The 23,615-nt window shown below is 37.9% G+C and overlaps 2 protein-coding genes across 3 annotated transcripts; both read left to right on the top strand.

The window, feature by feature from the left end:
* The first annotated feature begins 898 nt into the window (after window positions 1-898).
* Window positions 899-14,124, top strand: LOC149000125 (Phospholipid/glycerol acyltransferase family protein). 2 transcript variants are annotated; one of them, XM_089139709.1, is made up of 5 exons: window positions 900-1,365; window positions 2,569-2,696; window positions 4,094-4,179; window positions 9,651-9,788; window positions 13,584-14,124. In XM_089139709.1, the coding sequence occupies exons 1-5, from the start codon at window positions 1,154-1,156 to the stop codon at window positions 13,866-13,868; spliced, it is 849 nt and encodes a 282-aa protein (XP_088995835.1). In that variant the 5' UTR covers window positions 900-1,153; the 3' UTR covers window positions 13,869-14,124. The 2 variants fall into 2 exon arrangements, with proteins under 2 accessions (XP_088995836.1, XP_088995835.1); XM_089139710.1 differs by lacking the exon at window positions 9,651-9,788 and having other exon boundaries at window positions 899-1,365.
* Window positions 14,125-15,468: 1,344 nt separating this feature from the next.
* Window positions 15,469-22,802, top strand: LOC149000124 (uncharacterized). The gene is made up of 2 exons (XM_089139121.1): window positions 15,469-16,132; window positions 22,060-22,802. The coding sequence occupies exons 1-2, from the start codon at window positions 15,620-15,622 to the stop codon at window positions 22,627-22,629; spliced, it is 1,083 nt and encodes a 360-aa protein (XP_088995247.1). The 5' UTR covers window positions 15,469-15,619; the 3' UTR covers window positions 22,630-22,802.
* The last annotated feature ends 813 nt before the right edge of the window (window positions 22,803-23,615 follow it).

Raw genomic sequence — 23,615 nt, 5'->3', positions numbered from 1 at the left:
AATATTTTATTGAACTAAAAATGACTTTGTTGGAAAAATAAAAATTACCTTAAAAATAATATAAAAAAGTGAATTTATAGTCTAATATGATCAAAGTGACTAAATGTCAAAATCAAGACTCATATCAATGTTAGTATGAAGATCAGGGTAAAAATCTAGTACTGTAGTACATGATCATCATCAAATTAATATTAAAATTAGAGCCAAAATTAGGGTCAGGATTAGAGCCAAAATCAAATAGATGATTATTACATTGGTAATGAGGTTATAATTTATTTTTATTAATTTTCTACAAAATATGATCATGTTTCTAAAATTTGACACGTGTCAAGTATCCACCCATATGTATTATAATTAATTCCTCTCCATGTGGGGTGGAGGGTCCAGAGTCTTTAGACTCAAATCAGGGCCAAGATCATGGCCAAAATCGGGTTTGTATCAGGGCCTGGGTCAAGGCCAAGATCATGGCCAAAATCGGGACTTGGGCCAAAAATCAGGGACGGGCTAGGCGGGCCAGAGAGTAATCCCAGACCCGCCCTTGGCCCTAGTTCAAGGCCAAAATATTTTGGCCCTAACCCGCCCTTAGGGCCAAAATCTTAGCCCAAGTCCTATTCGGGCTGCCAAGGCCGAACTTGCACCCCTAGCAAGTACATTAAAATCCTTAGAAACAAACGAAAAATTAAAACTTCCCAATTCCTCACTGACGAGCCTAATGTGAAAATGGACGTCAATCACAACTATTGGAGAGTTGGAGTTATGATTATTCAGAATATTGATGAGGATTTACTAGTTATATTAAAAATGATTATTGTGTAGTGAAAAAGTGTGACGGAACACGTACATCTGAAATGATTAAATTTGTTTTGTCCTGAAAAATCAATTGCCGGCGGTTGAATTTTTTCAGTTGCAGAATCTCATCGAGACACGGTCACACAGGGACACATATTTCGGATCGCAGCCGCTAGTTTCCTGGGTCCCCATATCAAACTGCCCAAAGCTCCAAATCAGAATTTGAGCTCTCTCTCTCTTACGCGCACACATTTTCATATGGACTCCCAAAACAGAACTACCTGGTCATAGAAATCTCGGGTCGAACTTCTCTCTCTATGCTGGCGGCCGCAGCTGTCGCAGCGGCGGCGTCATCATCATCAACATGGGTGGACGGAAAATGGAGTGGGCAGGGAGGCCGACTCATCTGGGAGGGATACCTCGAACATGCGTGATCATGGCCGTGGGAGCATTCGCAAAATTTGTGGGCAATTTTCTCAACTCCACTACTGTTCATAACGCTGAAACCCTAGTCAATCTCGTCCAATCCCGACCTTCTGGTGTTCCGTTAATCACCGTCAGCAACCACATGTCCACGTAATTCCCTCTTTTCCTTCATTTCCAAAATTTGTCCTCTCTTAATTCACATTTCAGTTTTGATTACAGAAGACGATTTCCATCAGTAGACCATTTGCTATTATATATAGCTTGTAAAACCGTAAATGCTGCATAAGAATGCGATTGAGAATGTGATGATGCAGATTTGAACTTTATCATTTTATACAGAAACTCTTATCTGGTTTTTGGTGTATTGAAGTTTAGCATTCTGTCAGAATTTCTATAGTGAATTCCCATGAATGTTTTGAATGCAAATTCTAATTTTGATTATTGTAGATGATTCCAATCCATTGATTACTTATTATCTAGAGCTTTAACAAATCTTAAATGTACCATAAGACTAATTTGAGGAAGTGGGTGTTCATTGTTGAACCTTATTAATATAACTGATATTAGCAGAATGGAGGAAAGTCTCTTAGAATGGTATGACTTGCTGGGTCTTAAGAGTCTCTAAAATTGCTTTAGCAAACACCTACAGTTTTGGATGCCAATGCTATTTCAGAGACTATCGAACAAGGGGCTATCTATGATCATACGACCAGTACTAAAAAACATAAGAGGTTAAAAAAGGTTTTTTGTGGTTTGCCTTATTGTTTCTATGGAATGGTGAACGCCTCAAGCACCATATTGTTATCATCATTAATTGTATTGCACTGACCTGTGATTATCCATCCTAATTTTCCTGCCCTCCCACCAGAAAAAAAGTATTGCAGTGGTATCACCGAATGCAAGGAATAGGTGATTCGAAAACATAGCGTTGGAACTTTGGGACTGCATAGCCGTCTTAGCTATAAAATTCCAAGACTATAATGTAGCAGCACCACGGAGCAACTTAGCAAAATTTTATACCATTCTAAGTCTCTAAAACATGGTGACTCAATCTGGTACTGACGAAGCCACATGTAAATACTCTTTTTTCATTTACTAGCACTTTTTTCTTGTCTAAAGTAGTGAAAACCTAAGTTGGAGGGGGTTCAAAAGTTGCAGCCTCTGGTTACTGTCTTGATGAAGTAATTTTTGTATCACCTCGAACTTGGTGACCTTTTTTGGATTATGCATTTTGTAAAGGATATCAGTATAGACATCCAAAGCAATGGTTATTTTAACTACCCAAAAAAAATAAAAAGGGGAATGGTTATGAATACATTTAACCAGTATTACTCAATTTATTATCTATAACAGGTTGGATGACCCTGTTATGTGGGGATTCAAGGGATTTCCCACAACAGATGCAAAACTAACTCGATGGGTGCTAGCTGCCGAAGACATTTGCTTCAAAAATTCAGTTATGACATACTTTTTCCGGCTTGGTATGAATAAATTTGCTATATTCTGAGAATTTTCTTATTGAACTTGCATTTTATGTCTGTTGAGATTTGTTAGTATTTTCTACTAACATTCAGGTGAATTATCCTAATTGTTAGTTATTTATTGAACTTAGTGAATCTGGAACACACAATCATGTGAAGTTTTTGAAACAGAAACGCATCTCCATATGTTTGAAAGATCTTTTTTAAATTTGAAGATACTTTTTACACCTCGTCAGGAGATTAACTTAATTTTCTTGTGCGAGAATTAATGTGGTTTCTCAGAATTTGAAACTGAACATTTAGTTGAATTGCCTGCATAATTAGTTGTCTATTCAGATTAGCAACACAACAAAATGCTCATATTGATGCTGATGCACTTAAATGCGCTTGATCGGTTGGACTTTTTTCTATCACATCTGGAGACAAACCCAAACAAAATGATTGCAAGATTTTTGGTCCAACAAGGGCTGGTATTTAGTTATTTAGGGCAATACCTTAGTATTTTATTTTGTGTAGATTAAGTCAGATTAACTTGGTAGTTTTCCTTCCTTAGATATAGACCTAGTTTGCTAGTTTCTTATTTCAGTTAGTTTGCTTTTTGGATAGGTCTTATGCAAAACTATTTCCTGTTTGTTCATTTTAACTGTGGAGTGAACTCTGTTGATTATGAAGGTTTTAATTATGGAGATTACAGTATTGAAGCTCTGTGTGAATGTTTGTCAATGCGATTCCCCTTCCCTACACCTCATTCTACTATTCTTTCTGTAAAGTCTGCCATAGCATTTCACCCCCTGCATCTGTACCAACTTAGTACAAGGCCAAGTATCCTATTCCTTCCACATCAACTTCTTTCATTGTCTTTTCTGTAAATCTGATTTATGTTCCCCTGCACAGATCTGTGAAACCAAAACCTCTGTAACAGAGCAGCCCTCCCAAGTCCCAACTTCCCAAGCCCCTCCCAATTCCAACCTCTAACCATTCTCTTCCTTCCCCACCCCCCAAACCTGCAACACACTTGAACCCTAACCTTTGATCCAAGTGGGATCCCCTAATTTTCCATCTAGCTGCTGACCTAGATTTGGGTTCTTAACTTCCCTAAATTAACAGGTAAAATCTAGGAGAGTTCAGAATTAGTTGACACTTCCAATATTCCTTCACTAGGACCTGCAAACCTGTATGTTAAAGCCACATTCCAATCTGAGTTCTAAAAGCCCTAAACAAACCCTACTTGATGGCCGGAATTCCTTTATTTGGTTCTGGTTTTTTAAGATCCTGCAGGCTTTTGTCCTTTATGGAACCCTCAAGTCATGGTCACATCAATTTATTTGTTGAGTTTGATATTAACGTTCATCTAATGCATTTAATGTTGTATTTCTAAGTAGTTTAGAACTGTGCAGGTAAATGTATACCCATAACCAGGGGTGGTGGAATTTATCAGGAACACATGAATGAAGCTCTCGAGCGCTTAAGTGAAGGAGCCTGGGTAATTCCTTTGTTATCGTTGTGATCTGATTGCCTTTATTTTTTTTTCCCTCTTTCGATTTAAGGTTTCTTTTTGCTGATTCCCTATTGTAGTATGCCAATAGGAATGATATATGTGCGTGGCTGTGATGGGTCCTTGCAATATTATAATTGGCTAAAACAGCTTGGATAGAAATTTGGTCTGAAACCAATTTTAGGGTTAGGGTTTTTTATGAATTCCCTAAAACTTACAGTTTAGCCAGAATCTTCCAGCAACTAAATCAATAACAATATGGAATACCTAAGGGCTGCTCTGAAATAGATGGGATCTGGATGGAAACTCTAGGGAACAATAGATGGGTTCTTATGAGATGATGGGTAAACCTAAATGATTAATAAATCTAATTGGGTTGGGATCAATTAGAAAAGGATGACTAAGGATTTCAAAAAGGAATTGGGTTTGAGAAGGGATCTTATGATGGGTATGGGTTGGATTCTTGAAAGGGGAAAGCATCTCTTCTATTTCTTCCATGATTTTCATTTTCATTTTCTTTTTTCTTTCCTTCTTTCCTTTTTTTTTTTTTTTCTTTTCTGTTTTCTTTCTGTATTTTCTGATTCTGCCACAAGGAAGAAAAGAAGGGAGGGGAGGGTGCGACGAAGAGAACTGAGGGAAAGAAGGGGCAGCAGGGTAGGGAAGGGGCGGGGGAGTGACCAGTAAGAATCACACGGGGCTGGGGGAGGGGGTTAAGGGCTGTTGAGGGTTGGGGAAGCTGCTGCCAGTGGTGTGACAGCAAGGGAAGGGGGTGGGGATTCCTGCACAGAATAGGGGAGGGTGGGGAAGACCTTGCAGGGGCTAGGGGAGGTGACAGAGGGGCTGGGGGAAGGTTGCGGGTGAAGGGGAAGGGGTGGGGGAAAGTTTGCGAGTGTGGGGGAGAAGGGGGAGGGGGCTGTGATTGCTGTACTTACCTGGAAAACCTGCTGTGATTGTTAATGGATGCGGGAGATTGGAAGAAGATGCAGGAAATCTTGTAGGAGATGCTGATCCTTGAAGGAAACTCTTAATTACTCAACCATGCCCCCTCAACAAGTCCACTGTCCTTAATTCAATTTTATTCACTAATCAAACTTAAGGAATACAAAGAAAGAATAGTATATTTATATCCTACTAAGAGACCTTGACTCTAAGTGGGATTCCTTTATTGATTAGGATCCCAATACATCTAATCACAACCATCCGAATAAATAATAAAAGATCTAATGGAATCTCCTAGAAAATAGATACCCCCCCCCTCTTAGACTAAGGAACTTTTCTTGTAAATAAGGATTGTTGAGGATCTAATCTTTAAAGAGGAGTCCGAAGACTCAAGAACTCTTACTTAACTTAAACTGGATTTTGTAACTAACTGAAACTCCTCAATAAATTAAAATTAAAATTCTGAAAATTTGAACTATCCAATAATTAGGGCTTGGACGGACCAAGAAACCTGTTAAGAGGGTTCGGTCAGCCCTAGGTGGGCTCTTTTTGAGTGGCCATGGGGCCACTCTAGGGTTTCAGCCAAGGGGAGATTTTTGGTTCACGTCAAAATTCCATTAAAAGAAAAAAAAAAAGCAGCTTGGATGAAAGAGTCTCATGTAGGTTTTACTAGATTGTTGATTATATAATATACCTCAATAAGGTATGCATATCAGCTTTTTGATTGTGCACTATCTTTTTGTGGGTTGGATAATACCTAGGTAGCATATTCAATATGTGAGAACACAGAAACAACCGAGGTCCTAATTTTACGTCATCTGTAAATGCACGGGTATGAGGCACTCCAATCAGATGTTTTCCCTTCTTTTTGTCCACCGTCTGAGTGAGACAATTAGCAAATGAACCAACTGTTCTCTTGACCAGTGCTGATTGTTTTGAATATTTTGGTTGATCAATTCTGGGAAGCTGGAACAGTGAATGATTAAGAAATAAGTGTCAAATATGAATCTCATTGTTCCACACCTATTATATCTACTCTCGGTGTAGCTTGTTATCTGTTTGTGATAATGCGTTTTATATAAATTTCCTGTTACAAGTAAACATGCACATGCTAATGCACATTTGGTAATATATATATGTTGGGGCAATAGAGAAAACATTTTAGAAGTGATGCATTTAGGGCCTGTTTGGTTACTTGAGTCTGTAGATTTAAAAAATCTAGAGATTTCAAATCTATAGACTTCAAATCTCTGGAGTCATGGTTCATAAAATTAACTGTTTCGTTAGCTTGAATTTTTGGAATGAAATTTGTAGATTTATCTTAAGAAAATATTTATTGAATTATGGTTCAAATGTTTGACGCTTTGATAGTAGGGGTGAAATCTCTGGATTTCACCTCATACCCATAAATCTACAGATTCACGTTTTTAGTGTAAAAAGGTGAATCTCTAGATTTCATGAATCTAGGGATTCACATAACCAAACGGCTAAAAATCTCCCATTTGTGAATCCAGAGATTTGAAATCTCTGGATTCATGTAACCAAACAGGCCCTTAGAGAATGAGCGAGCTTCTGAGAAAGAAAGTACAAGGGGAGAGTTTTAGGGATCAATAATGAGGCATATTGAGGAAAAGTTTGAAGGCAGGAAGAGATAAGTAGAGTAAAAAAAAAACTCTCTTTCACAATGGAAGTAATAATTGGGTATTTGTAAAAATTAAGTTAATACATTTATAGTTAAAATGGAAACTAACAACAATTATATTTGTGTGTGGGGAATATTGTGGAGAGAGTGACACAAGGTTCATGGAGAATGAGGGAAAGACATTAGGGGTGAGGAAGTTTTAGAAACTCATAATCAAGGAAGGGTTTGATCTTTAAAGATTCCAATTTGATTCTATTTAATAGTATACCAATAATGGTTGAAAATTAGTCAAGCTCAATAATGTAGTACTGTATTTGATTGATCAAAATAGTAGCCAAATAGGACCTTTCACAGGGAATCAGTTTCAGATTTGATGGACTTAAGGTGAAACAGAGTTTAGATGGGAAAGAGGGCTGAAACTAGAATGGTATTATAAGGATAATAGCATATAACGAAACGGGCTGAATAGATCTTCAAATAGGGGCAGAACTATAATGAAGTGACAATAACAATGTAACATGTAACACCCGGGTTTCACACCGCAAGGTGGATCGATTGGATCAAACACCAACCTACATTGATCAAACACAAGGGTTCTCCAAAGAGGAGGAATGCTAGCAAGCAATTTGATTTCAATTCATAAGTTGTCTGTTCACCTCTTACACAAGTCTCTTTATATAGCATTCCAAAGAGACATAAACATTAATTGTAACATCCAACCACTAGCTAACACCACCTACCTATTAATAACTCAACTACTACCTAACTCTTTGACAAAGGAAAACTCCTTTGGCAATGAGTTCTTTTATTTTCAAACCATAGCCCCTTTTATTGACTTTTCAAAACCTAGACTTGGGCTTAGGTATAAACTATGAAGTTCAACATATGTGGGCTAACTTTAACCCACTAAAACAGTTCTATCCCATAAAAGCCATGGGCTGATTCAAGTGATAGCTTTAGGCCGTTAATGGGCCTAACCCAATGGGCTTTTTCTTCCTTAAATATGTCTTTAATTCTGCATCACTCAGCCAAGTCAAAATAAGATTTATTTTCATTACAAAGATGAGCTTACATATGTCTAGAAATATACTTAGATCTAAGACACTTTGATCTATAGGATATATATGATATTCTCCATATCTGGTGGCAACTGGGAAAGCATGGATAATGAAAACATAAAATAAAGATCTTATTTTTTAAAAGAAAAGCAAATGAGAGAAATCAGGATTTTATGCTCATAATTCACAATACAAATCATATCAATTAACCAAATATACATAAAAAAACCATCAACTCAGTAAACCAGAATTTTTTACAAAGTTAAACATAAAAACCTTAAGCAAAAGGTTATGGCACTTTGGACCATTGGGGCAGAGAGAACTGTTGCACCAAGCTTAGTTCACTGATCCACCTCTTGCTTCCAATTTTATATTGCTGCAAGTAAGATGGCACATAGATCAGCATAACTACATGTTTAAAATACTACCACTATTAGTATTATTAAGAAAAAGGGAAGAAAAGGCACTTCCATATCAAAAATGAAAATGGATAGCTGAAGTAGTGAGGACAATAATTTCTCAAGCATTATTTGATAATGGATACTGAAAATTTTGTGGAACAAGGAAACGAATACAAAAGGTTCATATTGATGAGATAGCTTGCCTAATTTGCTAAATCAGACTGCCACATTCTTAATGTTGACACCAGCATTGTCACCACGGAGTGCTCCCTAAAGTGTGTTGTGGTGCATCTCAACAGACTTGAAATCAATTAATAACCATATCAGGCTTGAGCAATACCAGTAACCTTGTACACATCCTGAATGGAAGATGGAGTGCTTATCTGTGGACTTCTTGGGCTCCTAGATCAGTCATGGTTTGTGGATCTTTCAATCATGCTATCAACGTCAAAGCCATTAAGGAATGAAGGGAATTTTGTCAGGTTACGACATAACCAACCTTCTTCATGTACAAAAACATTCACTTCACAATTTCATCATATCTTGCATGTCCTTCAATCAATAACGAGGGGGACTCTCAGCCTGTGAGGTATATATGGTCGTGTTCTTGGATAAAGATGCCCAGGAGCATCAATCACAGTGCGGTAGTATTCTCAAAGGTTCATAAGGCAATGTCAATGGGGATAGGCAAGTAGCTTTAACAGCAGCAGCAGAGATGATATTGCTTTGCTAAGTGCCCTCACCAACTGAAGGAAAGTTTGGCAAAGAAGCAGATCTACAAAAAGTTTAAAATCCAATTGGAGGAAGGAAATATAGAAAGAAAGAGATTTTTCTAAATTCTAGAAAGATATAGACTGGAACATTAGCAGTGGAGTGATAAAGAGTGTATATTTCTGAGTCTCATTTTCATGGAAGAAAGTTTAATGATATATGAGTCAAAGGTCCTCTTTTTATTATTATTTTTTTATTCTTTCAAAGTACTAATTAAAAGAAGTTTGAGAAAGGTTTCCTTTTTTCATGTTGGTAGCAAAAGATTAGGTTCTTCAGGGAAAGAGAAAAATTGAGCTGACATTAAAGGAAGTTTAAGCAAAGGTTTCTTTTTCTGTATCATTAAATATATGAATTGAACTGACATTAGTTTAAAATGAAATTGTGGGAGGCATCAAGAGAACTTAAAATTAAAGAATACAATAAAAGAGTTAAAAACTAAGGGTACCAAGGATTGCATAAGATAAAGGAAAAAGAATGAGAAGTAGAATAAGAAAATTATGGTATTTAAAAAAGAAGGATATATTGGTTCGATGAAAAATTAGCCATGAAAGAAGAGTACATGCACTTATATAATAGTATAATTTGTATAGCATTTTCTTTGATTTTACTTCTAAATCTTTTTCAAATTCATTGTTATCCAAGGAGCAGTTGCATACATTTCCAGAAGGAAAAGTGTGCCAAGAAGATACACCAATCAGGCGATTAAAGTGGGGAACTGCAAGCCTCATCGAACGTGCTCCTGTAACCCCAATAGTTTTGCCAATTGTACATCAAGGTTTTGAGACGGTAATCTCTAGATCTTTCATGGTCTCTTATTTCTTGTCTAAACTTGTTGGATTACATGTAAAACACTTTACTAGAAATGACTATCTTTGGAGGCTGGAGTTTAATTTTGAAGCTGAATCTTGATGAAACGGCTGGAAATTTGTTCTCCCCAGTGGCTGGTGCTTTATATTTACAAAATCCAACTTAATGTCAATATTTGGAGGTACATAAAAATTTGTATCTTGATGGTGAGACAGCTTTTGTTTTCCTGAATTAAACCTCAAAAAATGCCTCAGATTGCATCCAATTATTTGACCTAGTGACTATAGAGAATGGACTAAATGTCCAGGTTGCTCTCATAACCCCAAAAATTAAACCAAAAATCCTTAAGGGTTCTTTTTTTCTTTGTTCTCGATTCCTCCATATATTCAATCAAACAGTTACATCTCTTAATCTATTTCTACTTCCACCTCTTATTACATTAGCTCCTTTCCGTGGAATGCTTATGATAGGAACCCAATAATCGGATACAAAAATTAATGCCAAAACTAAGAGATTAACAATGATAATCTGGTTACAATGGTGCCAGCCACCCCACAGCATACAATGCTGCCCCTCGGCCATAGGCTGCCCAAAACCATTCACATAAACATTTCCTATCCTCTTCTCACACTTTATTCCCCTAACCCACACTATCCCTTGTTCTCTCCTACACATGGCATAATCCCTAGGCCCTAACACTACCATCCCCTTGAAATTCACCTTGTCCTCAAGTTAAGGAAAAGTAAAGGCTTGGTCTTCACATGCCTGCCACATAACCATGTCAGTTCAGTGTCTTTAAGAACAACCATCCTTGGCATCCCACAAATTCCATGTCCAAATAACTCAAAGCCACTCATATGGGGAAAAACCTTGGAATTTTCAGATGACATAGTAATCACACCAGCTATAGCCGTTAGAGCTGGGGTCAGCTGAACACCACCTTTGCCATGGCTCTGTAAGCCTTTTTTTGTGCCCCTAGATGTCTTGGATCCAGGCGAAGGAGAACAGCTCGGTAGCTGATAGGAACCTAGTAATCCAATACAAAACCAAAACCAAAACCAGGAATTTAGCAAAGTTAATCTGGTTTTGATGGTGCCAGTCATCCCCACAGCATACAATGCTGCCTCTCAGCCATAGGCTGCCCAAAACCATTCACATAAACATTTCTTAATCTCTTGTCAAATCTTCTGCTTATTTATAATCCCCTAACCCACACTATCCCTCTTTTCCATCTACATTGGCATAGTCCTGTACTCCTGTGCCCTAACAGTTTAGTTTAGATCCATGTTGGATCACCTGAGTGATGCAGATTCATCACCATATTGGGCTTTTTTCTTATTATTAAGTCCGGGGGCAGGTTTTACACATGCTAGGCCTTTGATCCATGGGTTTTGTATTCAGTAGATCACTTTTATGGGCCTAAACTATGAATAATTGAGTTGTATTTTAAATTAGATTTTTTTCTTTTTTTCGTATTTAGTTTTTAGTTTGTGTTTTAAATTGAAAGGTCTGGTTGGTTTGAACCAGTGCTTCAATTTAATTTATTTGAATATTCTCTTTTTGGCTAGGGGTATATTCTCTCATAGGTTTGGTTGACTATGTTTTGAGTCTATTATGGCAGTTTTTTTGCTTTTCAAGCACCACTCATCAGGGCTTGTAATCCAGGAAACTCAGAACTGATCAATCACTGTTGCTTCAGCATCTCTGGTCCACACCCCCTTCCCTTCCCCCACCCCCACACACAAAAAAAAAAAAAAAAAAAGTCTCTCACTGGATTACCAATTGAACTTCCTTCGATTTCACCATCCGCACTACAGGGAACCTAGAAAACCTTTTTGGCTTGGTTCAATATTTCACGCTTACTGTCAGTCCTCATCTTCTCTCCACCAACAACCTGCTTTTCTTTTTTGGGGTAGAACACCAACAATCTGCTTGAGACATAGATTTCGAGATCTTACAGTCTTTCATGCCCAACGCTCTTTTAAGCCTATGTAATAGCCAGTCCACTGACTTTGCCATCCCTTAAACAGCGAGATTTACTTCCTGGCCACATTTGGTATGCTGCCAATAAAAATGATGGACCCTATACTAGAGGCTTCCGCATAAGCAGAGTCCCCAGTGCCCCCTGCCCAGGGGGGGGGTTGAGCAGGTGACAACTGTGGTCCACATTTGGTGCACTGCCAGTACGGATCCTTTGAACCAGACCCTTGTAATGCCATTCTTCATACCTCCACCACTAGTACCAGTATACTACAGTGTTCTCTTCCTAATTAACATCAACCCATGACGTTATCCTCTTCCAAATTCACTGTGAAAGGACAACTAATGAACAAATGGTGCATATTTTCCTCCTTCAAATGGCATAGCTCATGCCTTGATGCACACTGGGAACCTATATAATTTAACTTTTAATGTACTACAACTCTATCCATTAGTAGTCATCATCCAAAAAGAGCCTGCTGGAGCCTCAAGTCATTCTTCCACACCATTGAGCCCCATTCTACCTTTAGAATTCTCCGTCTCAGCTGTTCGTTCAGATTTTATTGAAAAGGCACCATCTGAGAGATACTGCCAGTGACATTCATCATGATAGTTGGTACTTGGCAGTCTCCTTATTAGATCATAAGTGTCTTCCAGAACTGATAAATTGACCTGCAGTAGAACCCCCCCCCCCCCCCCAGCTCCCACCAGATGAAATTGTACACTTACAGCCGTTCCAGTATGATAAAATTAGACACTACTAATACAACAAAACTATATGAATGCCTAGACAATGCCAGCTAAACTTGCTTGTGATCTAGTGGTTGCATTTTGGGTTGGGAAACTCGTCCTCTCTAGTCTCTCAAAAGCAGCAGAAAGGCTGCGTTCATTATGACCCTCCGCAGATGCTGCAGTGGCAGGAGCCTTATTCACTGGGAATAAACAAAAACACTCAGGCACTTCAGTTGCCAGATCAGTTAGGTACTTCTCCACCGCCTTGGATCGCCTTGCCACATTGACAATTACTTATGTTGGCAATAGATTAATAATTAATTAATATATGAATGCTTAAAAGTCAAGGCCAGACTTCAGCCAAATGGTCAATTTTCCCTATTGTGATTTAGCAATCATAGGTTTGAGTTGGTAAACAACCACTCCAGAAAGCAGGGGTAAGGTTTTGTATACATTATGACCCTCCATGCCCCACCCCCCTACAGTGTCAGGAGCCATGTGCACTGATTTCCCCCTTTTTCCAGTGCATAGAAGTAATACTTGTAGTTGGCTACTAACAATATTTTGCTAAGATAGAAATTTTGGCATTTCTACATGACACTGAATCAAATGACTAGATTCAGAAAATCATTGTAGGTTTATTGTGTAATGGGCAGCTAATGAGGCACCCTGTTAGTGCCAGCATCGGCACAAGTTTCTGACCGGGCACATTTTCTGGCTTTGCAGGAGTGTGCAGATGCACACTCCTGCTTCTTTGCGTCAGTCCCAACTCTAAGGGCTTAACAGCACCTCTTTTCTTGTGTATAAGGCTTTTATACCCTAGGTAAATTGTGCTTGGTATGGTCTTGACAATTTTGTAGATTATTGAGTATTCTATATTTCTATTCCACAAAATCTCTAATTTTCATTTATATTAGGATTCGTTGTTTCTGCAGACAAGCATGAGATTGTACAGGATGTTCTGCTATGGCTTAACATGAAAACTTTTGATATGCTAATCCTCTGAGGCTCCTTTGTTACTTCCAACTGTTTCTTCATGTTCCCTCTCCCTTGAATTTTCAGGTAATGCCTGAGAAAGGTTTCTTTGGAAGAAGACCACCATTTCCTCTCTGCAATAAAGACATCAAAATAATTGTCGGAGAGCCAATAGAATTCGATCTCCCAAAATTGCGTCAGAGAGCAATGTCCATGTCTACGGATTCATCTGTTCCCAGTTTGGGATGGCCAGCAGCATCCCCTCGCGGACAAGATGAAGCAGTACAGAAACGGCTCTACAGTATCATCTCTGAACAAATTCAAACTGTCATGGAGAGCTTACGAAGCTTCAGTACTGTAGTTTTTAGATAACAAAAATGAATGGTACCTGAGTTCATTTCATTTGATTATAAATAAGGTCCAGTTTGGCTAATGAATTTTGACAATCCAATTTTGTAATTCATCAGAGTTCCTGTAACCATTGGATTATTCATATTCTTTCCTTGTTTTTGTTGAATGAAATATTTATTTGGAAGATTGAATTTGGAGAACAAAAATTTTGATGTACTTCGGGCTCTTCAATGGACCACAGTTTACTAAATTCAATTCCATCAGCTGTTCAGGTTCAATCGGTTAAGATCTTCACTTGTTGAATGTGCTAGACGTTTTTTTCTTCCTTTTTTTCAAGGTCAATTTGAAGGAATTCATGGATTTAAAGCTCGTATTCATTCCTGATTCTAATATGGATCGTATAACAATACCATAACCCAAGTACCTAATGCAATGCACAACTCAAGAGTCATAATAGAACTTGACCCTCGTAATCACCCTTGAATGTGACATGATTCGAACTGAGAGTTGAGGCTTCAAGCTTAACTTAATGGATCAAAATTGTCCGCAGACATGAATGTGTCAGCCATCCTTCAGTCAAGCAAAGGATGATGCCAAGTGTTAGTCAGATAATCTCACACAGTTGAATGATTCAAATTTTCAAATTTGAATTCAAATCTTGATTTAATTCCGCCATCCTTGTGCCTTGTAGATCCACACTTGATGAGACATACTTTTCTCAATTTTTATGTTCTTCAGTGTTTTTTTCTTGGGTAATCTTCACTTGGACCCTTGAGATATTGTTAAAGATATTTTCAATCCAAAGAAAATGACATTTGCATTTATCTCTCCTATGGTATCTAAAGAAAGCAGTGAAAGACAAATCGACATTGTCATTTATCAAAATGCCCTTATAATTTTTCAATATCCGTTCTTTTAACTAGTAGAATACTCATATAGAAGCTTATTCCAATACCAAATTATTGCTATCTCATATATTTGCTAAAGATATGAGTAATTTGAAGAAAAGAATCAAAAGACCGTAAGGACATTTTGGTCATAAAAATTACTGTGAAAAATGATGAGTTCGGATCATCTCCCATCGTGATGTATTTAAGTTCACAGTGTGCGGGACCCACATGAGACCCATGAGAGTTCAATGCAAGGTTGGTAGACTTCTCAGTGAGAGATCATGGGTTCGACCCTTGCGGACGACAAAGCTCCCTCAGAGGATGTAACCGAGATGCACAAAAAAATAGCCCAGATGAACCTAAGACACAAAAAATATATTTAAACTGAATTCCACACAACATATGTGATTAAAAAGTGCTCCCTGGACTAGAAATGTTGATCAGAAAAATGACTTGGGGTAAAACCTCTTGGTGCAAATGAAAATTACCCCTTCTTTTCCATGATTGGTGTAGGGTCGGTTGGGGTGGATATTTACATGGAAAAGTTACAACAGTCTTGTGAGGGTCATGCATTAGCAAGCTTTTATAACCAGATGAGGACGCAAAAACCTGTTTGACCCGTTTAAAACCTGTTTGACCCGTTTATGGCCCTTCTTGTAGTTTCCCCGTTCCTTCCTTAACGCGCCCCAAAAAAGTCACAAAGCACAACCAGCGGCGCCCACGCACGCACAACCCATGAATGCTTATCTTGGTAAGCTTCATGTACGACAAGCTTATCTATTACTTGTTTGTGTATATATGTGAAACCCAAGTTAACCCAAAGCCTATCTCGAAATATTCTAGACTTCGACAAATTTGTTCTTGGAAACTTCAGTCACAGTAATGGAAAGAGGAGCTGAAACTCACTTGCCGGAGAAGGAGAAGAAACAGAAGAAAGAGAAGAGAAGTCTTTCCGTTGATCCAAAAGCTCCCACTTGCAACCAAACTGAGAGGCTTTTCAGGTATTTTGATGGTGATGGAGATGGGAAGATATCAGCAGCTGAGTTGCAGAGTTGTATAAAGATGGTGGGAGGAGAATTGTCCGAGAAAGAGGCGGCGATCTTGGTGAGTGCCGGTGATGGGTTTTTAGGGTTTGATGATTTCGTTAAATTGATAGAAGCAGATGGAGAGGAAGAAAAGGAGAAGGATTTGAGAGAAGCTTTTGCCATGTATGAGGAAGAACAAGGCTGTGGTAAAATTACACCAAAGAGTTTAAAGAAGATGCTGAGTCGACTTGCTGAGTCGAAAACGATTGATGAGTGTAAGGCCATCATAAACACGTTCGATCAAAATGGTGATGGAGATCTTAACTTCGAGGAGTTCAGATCTATGATGCGTTCGTCTTCAGATGGAAAATGATTGCTGTTGCAGCTTTATAGTGCTCAAATGTATGGCGGTTCAATTTATTGAGCCACCGGTCTACCCAATGGTCCAGTTGGCTAATGAATTTTGGCATCCCAATTTTGTAATGGATAATCGAAATCCACTTTCAAATTAGCATCCATCTAAGGGTATTCGAATCTGTCTGATTATTAATAAAGTGCGGATATGGTATTTGCCCCTTTCTTACTGGTTATTATTTGTCAAATAAAATTATTCAATTAAGTTAGTTATTTGAATTTGTTTTCCTATTTTTATAGACATTTTACTTGAAATATGTAAATATTTTTCTAAATTCTCTACTAACATAAATATCAAAGTTATTAAATTCATAAATTTCAAACCTAACCCTCACAAATAAAATGGTAAAGATGTCAATAGGGCAGTCGAAAACTTGTATTCAATACGTATTCATATCCATTTAAAAGAATCTATTTAATAAAATAATTATCTGATTATCATCTGAATCTAACTAAATCCTTATGAAAACTGATAGGATATTATTCGAATGTGTCCGAATATAATAGGATGCAGATATGGTATTGTCACTATCCGATATGAATCCGATCTGTTTACACCCCTATTAATTATTCACGTTATTTCCTTGTTTGTGCTTAATGAAATATTTATTTGGAAGATTGAATGAAGAGATCAAAGACATCAATTTATATGCACTTCTTGCTCTTCATTAATGATCGACAGTTAGTTCAATTTCATCATCTGTTTAGGATGAATGAGGGAGTAATTTCACTCGATGAATATGCTAAAACGCGAAAATGAATCTCTAGATGAACACAAAAGGTCAAGACTATACTTTAGATACCAGACGAATCAAGGTTGGTTGGTGTGTGTGTGTTTTTTTGTGTGTGTTTTCTTCCAAATTTTATGCAAACTTCATGTGATTCCTCATTCTAATATGAATAGTTTGTCAATTTAGGGTTAGTAGAGTGGTAAGATCCATACTTCTCAGTGAAGAAGTCATGGGTTCGACCCTTTGTGGAACGACAAGCTCCCTGAGGATGTAATGTCAATGCAAGGTTGATAAAGTGGCGTGCTAGCAATTCTTTAGCTAAGCAAGGATGCAAAGAACTTTAGTGTTGCGCAATTAATGAGCAACACTGAGCTGTGTACGGCTACAATCGAATGAACTAGGTCAAAATCTCGACCACCCGATTCTTTCTTTCTTTTTTTGATATACTTTTACTTTTACTTTTTCAACCATACCTACCTGTAGCCCAAAAAAACATATACAAAATGAGTGATTGAGATTTCAACCTTGACCACTAGGTTCAATCTTGGCTGTTTGCATCATTAAAGTTGAACCCAACAAAGATAGCATGCAAAGTGTCCATTTATTTTTCTATTTTTTTTGTTGAAACAAGGCTAATATATTATATACTAAGGCAAATTACATATACACCCCCTGTGTTTGCAATCAATTACATCTACGACTATCTTAAAAAAAATCAATTATAAATGTCCCCCACTGTTAAGAATTGAAAGCTATAAATGGACAGCTCTACTCAAACAGTAAGAGGACATTTGTAATTATTTTTTTCTTCAAGGGTAATAAATGTAATTGATTGCAAACACTAACTGTCTATATGTAATTTGCTCTATATACTAAATAGTAAATAACATATCGGGCCACATCCTCTGTAATTCTTTTCCCCTATAATTCCCTCATAGGGCACATGGTGTCCCTAGAAGGGGGGGTTTTATGAGGGGGGGTAATGAGAAAATTGGGTTGGCAATGTATGGATAATTGTAAGGGCATGTATGGGTTACTATGGTCACTAATCCACTATAAATATAGAGGATATGAGACATAAAAAGGAATGAAGAATATTGTTCTTGTTTCTTGTCTCTCACTCTCGTTTTTGTGTTCTTCTTCTTCCCCAACCCTGATTCTTTCTAAATTCTGTCCCAAACCCTCTTAATTTCTTCTTCTCTGAACTCGAGATATGAGTTCGTATCAGCACACATGTTGGTTTCCCTAACATTGAGCACTATTTGGAGTGAATAAAGCAAGTTAGTTCGCAGCTCAACCCTCTTGTGCCCACACGTCCAAGCTTCCCTCAAGCCACATCTAATAACTTTTAACTCATATGCAAGAACATTATCATCCACTGAGCCAGCAACAATTGCAAAGATTACTCTTCCATTGTGAAGTCTACCGATTGCACCATAGCCCACACGCTCCTCAACCAAAGACCCATCAGAATCTACAACCAACCACCCTTCAGGAGGTCTGGTCCAATGATGTATTGACATCCCACGCAATTTGAAGTTGCAACAAACACCCCATCTACCACATAGATCCTTGGTATGCTGCGAGTCCTCCACCACAATGTCCTCGTCACAGAGGCCCCTGGTGTGCCGATCAAATAATTCCACTTAAGTCATTTACCAATGTTGATGTGTGCAGGGGTACATAATGCAGCATTAGACAAGTACTAGATGGAGTGGTGGGACTGTTCTAGGAAGGACAGCTAATGTATTTTAGTGTAGGAGGACTGAAAAAGTGAAGGATCGTAGAGGCTTTCCTAACTGGAATGATGGATGGAATAGAAAACGCACTAGCTTACAAAATACAAGTAGAAGAAATATGGAGCAATCAAAAGGAAGTTATTGATCTACTTTCATTACAAAACCACAACTAATGACCAATAGATTATGTCCCACTTTTGATAAATATATTTTGTAATAGTAAGAACATTAGTCTGAAACAATTTACCCAGTCCACACTCCAGCAATGGCTCATTTATATAGCATATATATATCCTCTATAGAGCATCAGGGAAGAATAGAAGTCATAGATGCTACTAATCTATGTACTTATTATCTTAACTAATACTAAGTTTTCTTTCAGTATCGAAAAGAAAAAAAAAAAAAAAAGAAAGAGAGTAATTCCACACTACTGGATGGTTTAAATTTTCAAATTTGAATTCCACATAGTCTATGTCTGGTAGATCCCAACTTGGCAAGACCTACATTTTCTCCATATTTATGTTCTTCTTCATTTGTTTATCAGGTAGTTTTCATTTGGATCTTATGAAGTTTGACCCAAGTCATTTTTAGTTTAAATAAAGTGACATTTGTATTTGTCTCTCCTATTTTATCCAAAAGCATTAAAAACATATCGTTGTTTTTATTGATCAAAATACACTTATAATTTTTATTGACCAAAATATGCATAATCAATTAAATGCTTATTACAATATTAAATTATTGGTGAAAGAAGAAAAAGCAAAACCGGGGGGGAAAAAAAGGAAAGGAAGATCCATGGAGAGAGTCTCTGACTTTCAAGGGAATCTCGTTAACGAAGGGTTTCGAAAATTAGAACCAACAAAGTTCGGGATGATCTTTAATCCCTTAAATGTAAAAATAAAAAATTTAAATTAAAAGGCAAATTTCAAGAAGTGATAATTGGCCTTCAATTGTTTTCTATAGAAAATGACCGTGTTGTCCATTAGCCCTTAATTTTTTAAAATACTCGGGTCTTGCTAAGCTGGTGTGTTTAAAGAAGGTGATGCCTATGATGTATAGCATTAGATGGATGTCACGTTAACTCCCTTAAATCTTAGTAGCACAAAAGAATGGTTCTATTTGGATCAAGGAAAAACTGTTTTATTTCACTTAACTTGGTTTATCTATATACAAGGGTGTCAATTGCATGCCGAAACCATTTAACTGTACCGAACCGCGCCGTTTAAAACTACCCCGTACTACACCATTCAAATTCGGTACGTTACCTACCAAAACCGAATTTCTTCGATCCGGTTTCGGTTTTAGGTACTTGTACCGTCAGTATGTACCAAAACTGTACCGAATTGGTACCGTACCAAATTAAGGGATATAAATATAATTTTACAATTAAAACACTTTACCTTTATCCTATCCCTAATTTCTTATTTCAGTTTTTCGTTTCGTCCTTCAATCATCTTCTTAGACTTAATTGTTTTGTCTCTGTTAATATAATATTCTATCAATTGTTTCATTGAAATTTCATTGGGATCTTAATAAACTAATAACAAAAGTGGCATGGATTCCTTCTTACCAAAATTGTACCGCACTCAAGGTTCGATACGTCGACTGAAGTCGCCATGTCGGTGGCTGGCAACACCACCGACATGGCGACAATCGTCGAAATATCGGACGATTTTTGAATCACCAGCGACTCAGGGTAAATTTGAAGTCATCCTTCACTCCTCTACTACCTAGTTTAGGGTTTAGAGAATGGGGGCGATCGGGAAGACAGTGCTGGATTCAAGATGGCTAGCTACAAGATCTACTAAAATTAATCTTGATTCTTGATGGAGTTCAGCTCACCACTACAAAGAGACAGAGCATGGTGTTGCAGGGGCACATCTGTGAATTAGGGAAACCGAAATTGCCAGAGAGCAGAGAGAGAAGAGAGAGAGAGAGAGAGAGCTCACATGTTTTTGCAACGAGAGAGAGGGTTTTTGCAAAGAGAGAGAGATCGTCGGAGATGGATTTTTGCAGCAGGTTTTGCAGAGAGAGAGATCGCAAAGATGGGTTTTTGGAGAGATCGTTGGAGATGGGCTACGGATTTTTGCAGCGAGAGAGAGATTGGCGGTGGCAGGAACTCCACAAAATCGTTGGAATGTTGCTGCTAGCCCACTACAAGAGATTCTCACTCCAATTGATTTCTCTCAATAGCACAGAATCGTTACTCCTCCACTGCCATATCTTCTCTCCATGGTTCTAGGGTTCAGAGAACTCCTGGTCGTTCCATGTGAACAATTCGTTCCAATTTCTTCCAAGATGATTCTTGTAACTCATTTGCTTCTGCCACCGACGGTAATTCTGGAGTAGTTTCTAGAGAATTTGTCGGAATTTGTGATCGATTTTAGACTAAGAGAGCTCACTTTAGAGACGAACAAGCCAGAGAAGTCTTTTGTTCCTGAATCCGATCTTCTCGAACTCTCTCAAGTTTTCACTGAGTTTTCTGTTTGCAGCAGTGACATCTCCGGTGAATTGCAGAGATTAGCTTGCCTTCCGTCACCTGATCATGTTGATAATCCTGACGCCGGTGATGTGGAAACAGATTCTACTAGCCCACTGCTTCATGCCTTCACTTGAAACGAGAGAGAGAGAGGGAGACTCGCCGCCGGAAAATCTGCAGCTAAGCCCTCTGCTTCAACTGAAAATACTCAGATCGCCAGCAAAGGGCGAGAGAGAGAGAGGGAGAGAGCAGTGAAGTTTTTCCGTCGTTAGAATCGGAGAAGGTGAAGAGCGGCAACGACAATTCGATTTTGGTCGATATTTCACCGTTTACGATTTTCCGGCGATATTTCGATGACTTTCGGTCGATGTCGTGTCGAAGTCCAATTTCGTGTTGCCCTTCAGCGACATGCCAATTTATCGCGACATTTTGGCGATAAATCGACAACATAATGTACCTTGACCGCACTATATACCATGGTTAAAAAGTTTTTCCTCACCGATTTATACCAAAATCATACCGAACCATTTTGATACCGTACTAAATTACCAAAACCATACGGATTGACATCTTTATCTATATACACTCAAATAAGATTTAATGGAATCCACATGGATTCTATCCAACTCTCCGCACCATAGGCACCGCGTCAGACGCACTACTAATGTTCTGTTGAGGTGGATATTTACGTGGAAACTCACTTTAACATGAAGACATGCGAAAGTTAAAAGTCTTGTGAGCGTAATGACTAAGTAAGCTTTTCTTACCAGATGACGATGAGGACGCGGAAACCTGTTTGACCCGTTTATGGCAGTTGTTGTAATTTCGTGCTCTTTCCAGAACTCGCCAGAAAAGTCACAACCAGCGGCGCCCACACATAAAAACACCCATGAATATATGCTTATCTCCTACTTGTTTGTGCCTATATATATGAAACAATGTCAACTCAAAACCCATCCCGAAAAATTCTAGATTTCAACAAATTTTGTTCTTAGAAAGTTCAGTCACAGTAATGGAAAGAGGAGCTGAAACTCACTTGCCGGAGGAGAAGCAGAAGAAAGAGAAGAGAAGTCTTTCCGTCGATCCAAAAGCACCCACTTGCAGCCAAACTGAAAGGCTTTTCAGGTATTTTGATGGTGATGGAGATGGGAAGATATCAATAGCTGAGTTGCAGAGTTGTATAAAGATGGTGGGAGAAGAATTGTCGGAGAAAGAGGTCGCGATCTTGGTGAATTCCGGTAATGGTTTTTTGGGTTTTGATGATTTTGTCAAATTGATGGAAGCAGATGGAGAAGAAGAGAAGGAGAAGGATTTGAGAGAAGCTTTTGCCAAGTACGAGGAGGAAGAAGGCTGTGGTAAAATTACACCCAAGAGTTTAAAGAAGATGCTGAGTCGACTTGCTGAGTCGAGAACGATTGATGAGTGTGAGGTCATGATAAACACGTTCGATCAAAATGGTGATGGAGTTCTTAACTTCGAGGAGTTCAGATCTATGATGCGCTAGTGTTCAGATCAGCAGGAAAATAATGGCTGTTGCAGCTTTGGAGTGTTCATATACATGGCGGTTCAATATTGAGCCACCGGTCCACCCAATTGGTTATCAGCTGGATTTATTTATTATTTTTTATTTGTAATCAAGGGCCTTCTTAGAATGTTATGTATATGACTCATTAATTTATTGTTAATTATCATTTTTTTTTAATTCCATTAAATTATTACCTGTTATGTTTTTCATTTTTGGTCATTCAAATCAATCACAAGGACTGGGGTCCACAGGCTGAGGGGATGAAAAGGGAGGGGGTGGTCTAGGAGGCTGCTTACCACTTCAAATTTGAATTTAAATTCGAGAATTGAGTATTTGAATTTGAATTGCAAATTATTTACAATTAAAACTCTACAATTTATTGACACTTTTACCATAACTCAAACTCTTTTTGGTCGGTTTGAGATAAAAATCAGTTGAGGATAGCGCTCATAAGAGTGGATTTGAATTTGAATTGAAAAGAATTATCCTTTAGAACCACTATATTAGCATTTCAAATGATTCTCCAATTGACCATAATATAGAATATATAATATAAGTTTTTGAATCCATGAAAACATTTCATTTCTCTCGAATTATCAACTTACTTCTTTCCAGGGTCCAATTAATAGTATGGACATCTCAACAAGCAACAATAATGCTTCAGATACAAATTTTTCACCACCTCAAACCTATTTCAAGATTTTCTCAGATGCTTCGTGGGACAAATCTTCAAGGCATTCAAGAAGGACTAATCTTTAGATGTTTGGACCTACAGGACATTTTGTTCTTACAAAGACTACTTTTGGGTTTGGTTTTTCAGCATTTTCAGCAACATTAGAAGCAATTAATAGAGATGATATATTAGTTATTTGTAATCGTATTAACCAGGTTGTAATCTTCTCAAATTGCCTCATAGCCTAAAGGCCTTAAATGGCCAGGTCCAGTCTCTAGAGTGGCAAAGTCAT

The sequence above is a fragment of the Hakea prostrata genome, chromosome 11 (assembly GCF_041222555.1).
Source record: "Hakea prostrata isolate BN-2017 chromosome 11, UWA_Hpros_2, whole genome shotgun sequence".
NCBI lineage: Eukaryota > Viridiplantae > Streptophyta > Magnoliopsida > Proteales > Proteaceae > Hakea > Hakea prostrata.
This window is presented reverse-complemented; position numbering and strand designations above follow the sequence as displayed.

Excerpts from the sequence above, each read along its gene's own strand:
- LOC149000125 (XM_089139709.1), top strand. The coding sequence starts at position 1,154 with ATGGGTGGACGGAAAATGGAGTGGGCAGGGAGGCCGACTCATCTGGGA. Across the intron at positions 1,366-2,568 it reads GTCAGCAACCACATGTCCAC|GTTGGATGACCCTGTTATGT; the intron begins GTAATTCCCTCT and ends TATCTATAACAG. Across the intron at positions 9,789-13,583 it reads TACATCAAGGTTTTGAGACG|GTAATGCCTGAGAAAGGTTT; the intron begins GTAATCTCTAGA and ends TTGAATTTTCAG.
- LOC149000124 (XM_089139121.1), top strand. The coding sequence starts at position 15,620 with ATGGAAAGAGGAGCTGAAACTCACTTGCCGGAGAAGGAGAAGAAACAG. Across the intron at positions 16,133-22,059 it reads GTTCGTCTTCAGATGGAAAA|AACAATGTCAACTCAAAACC; the intron begins TGATTGCTGTTG and ends CTATATATATGA.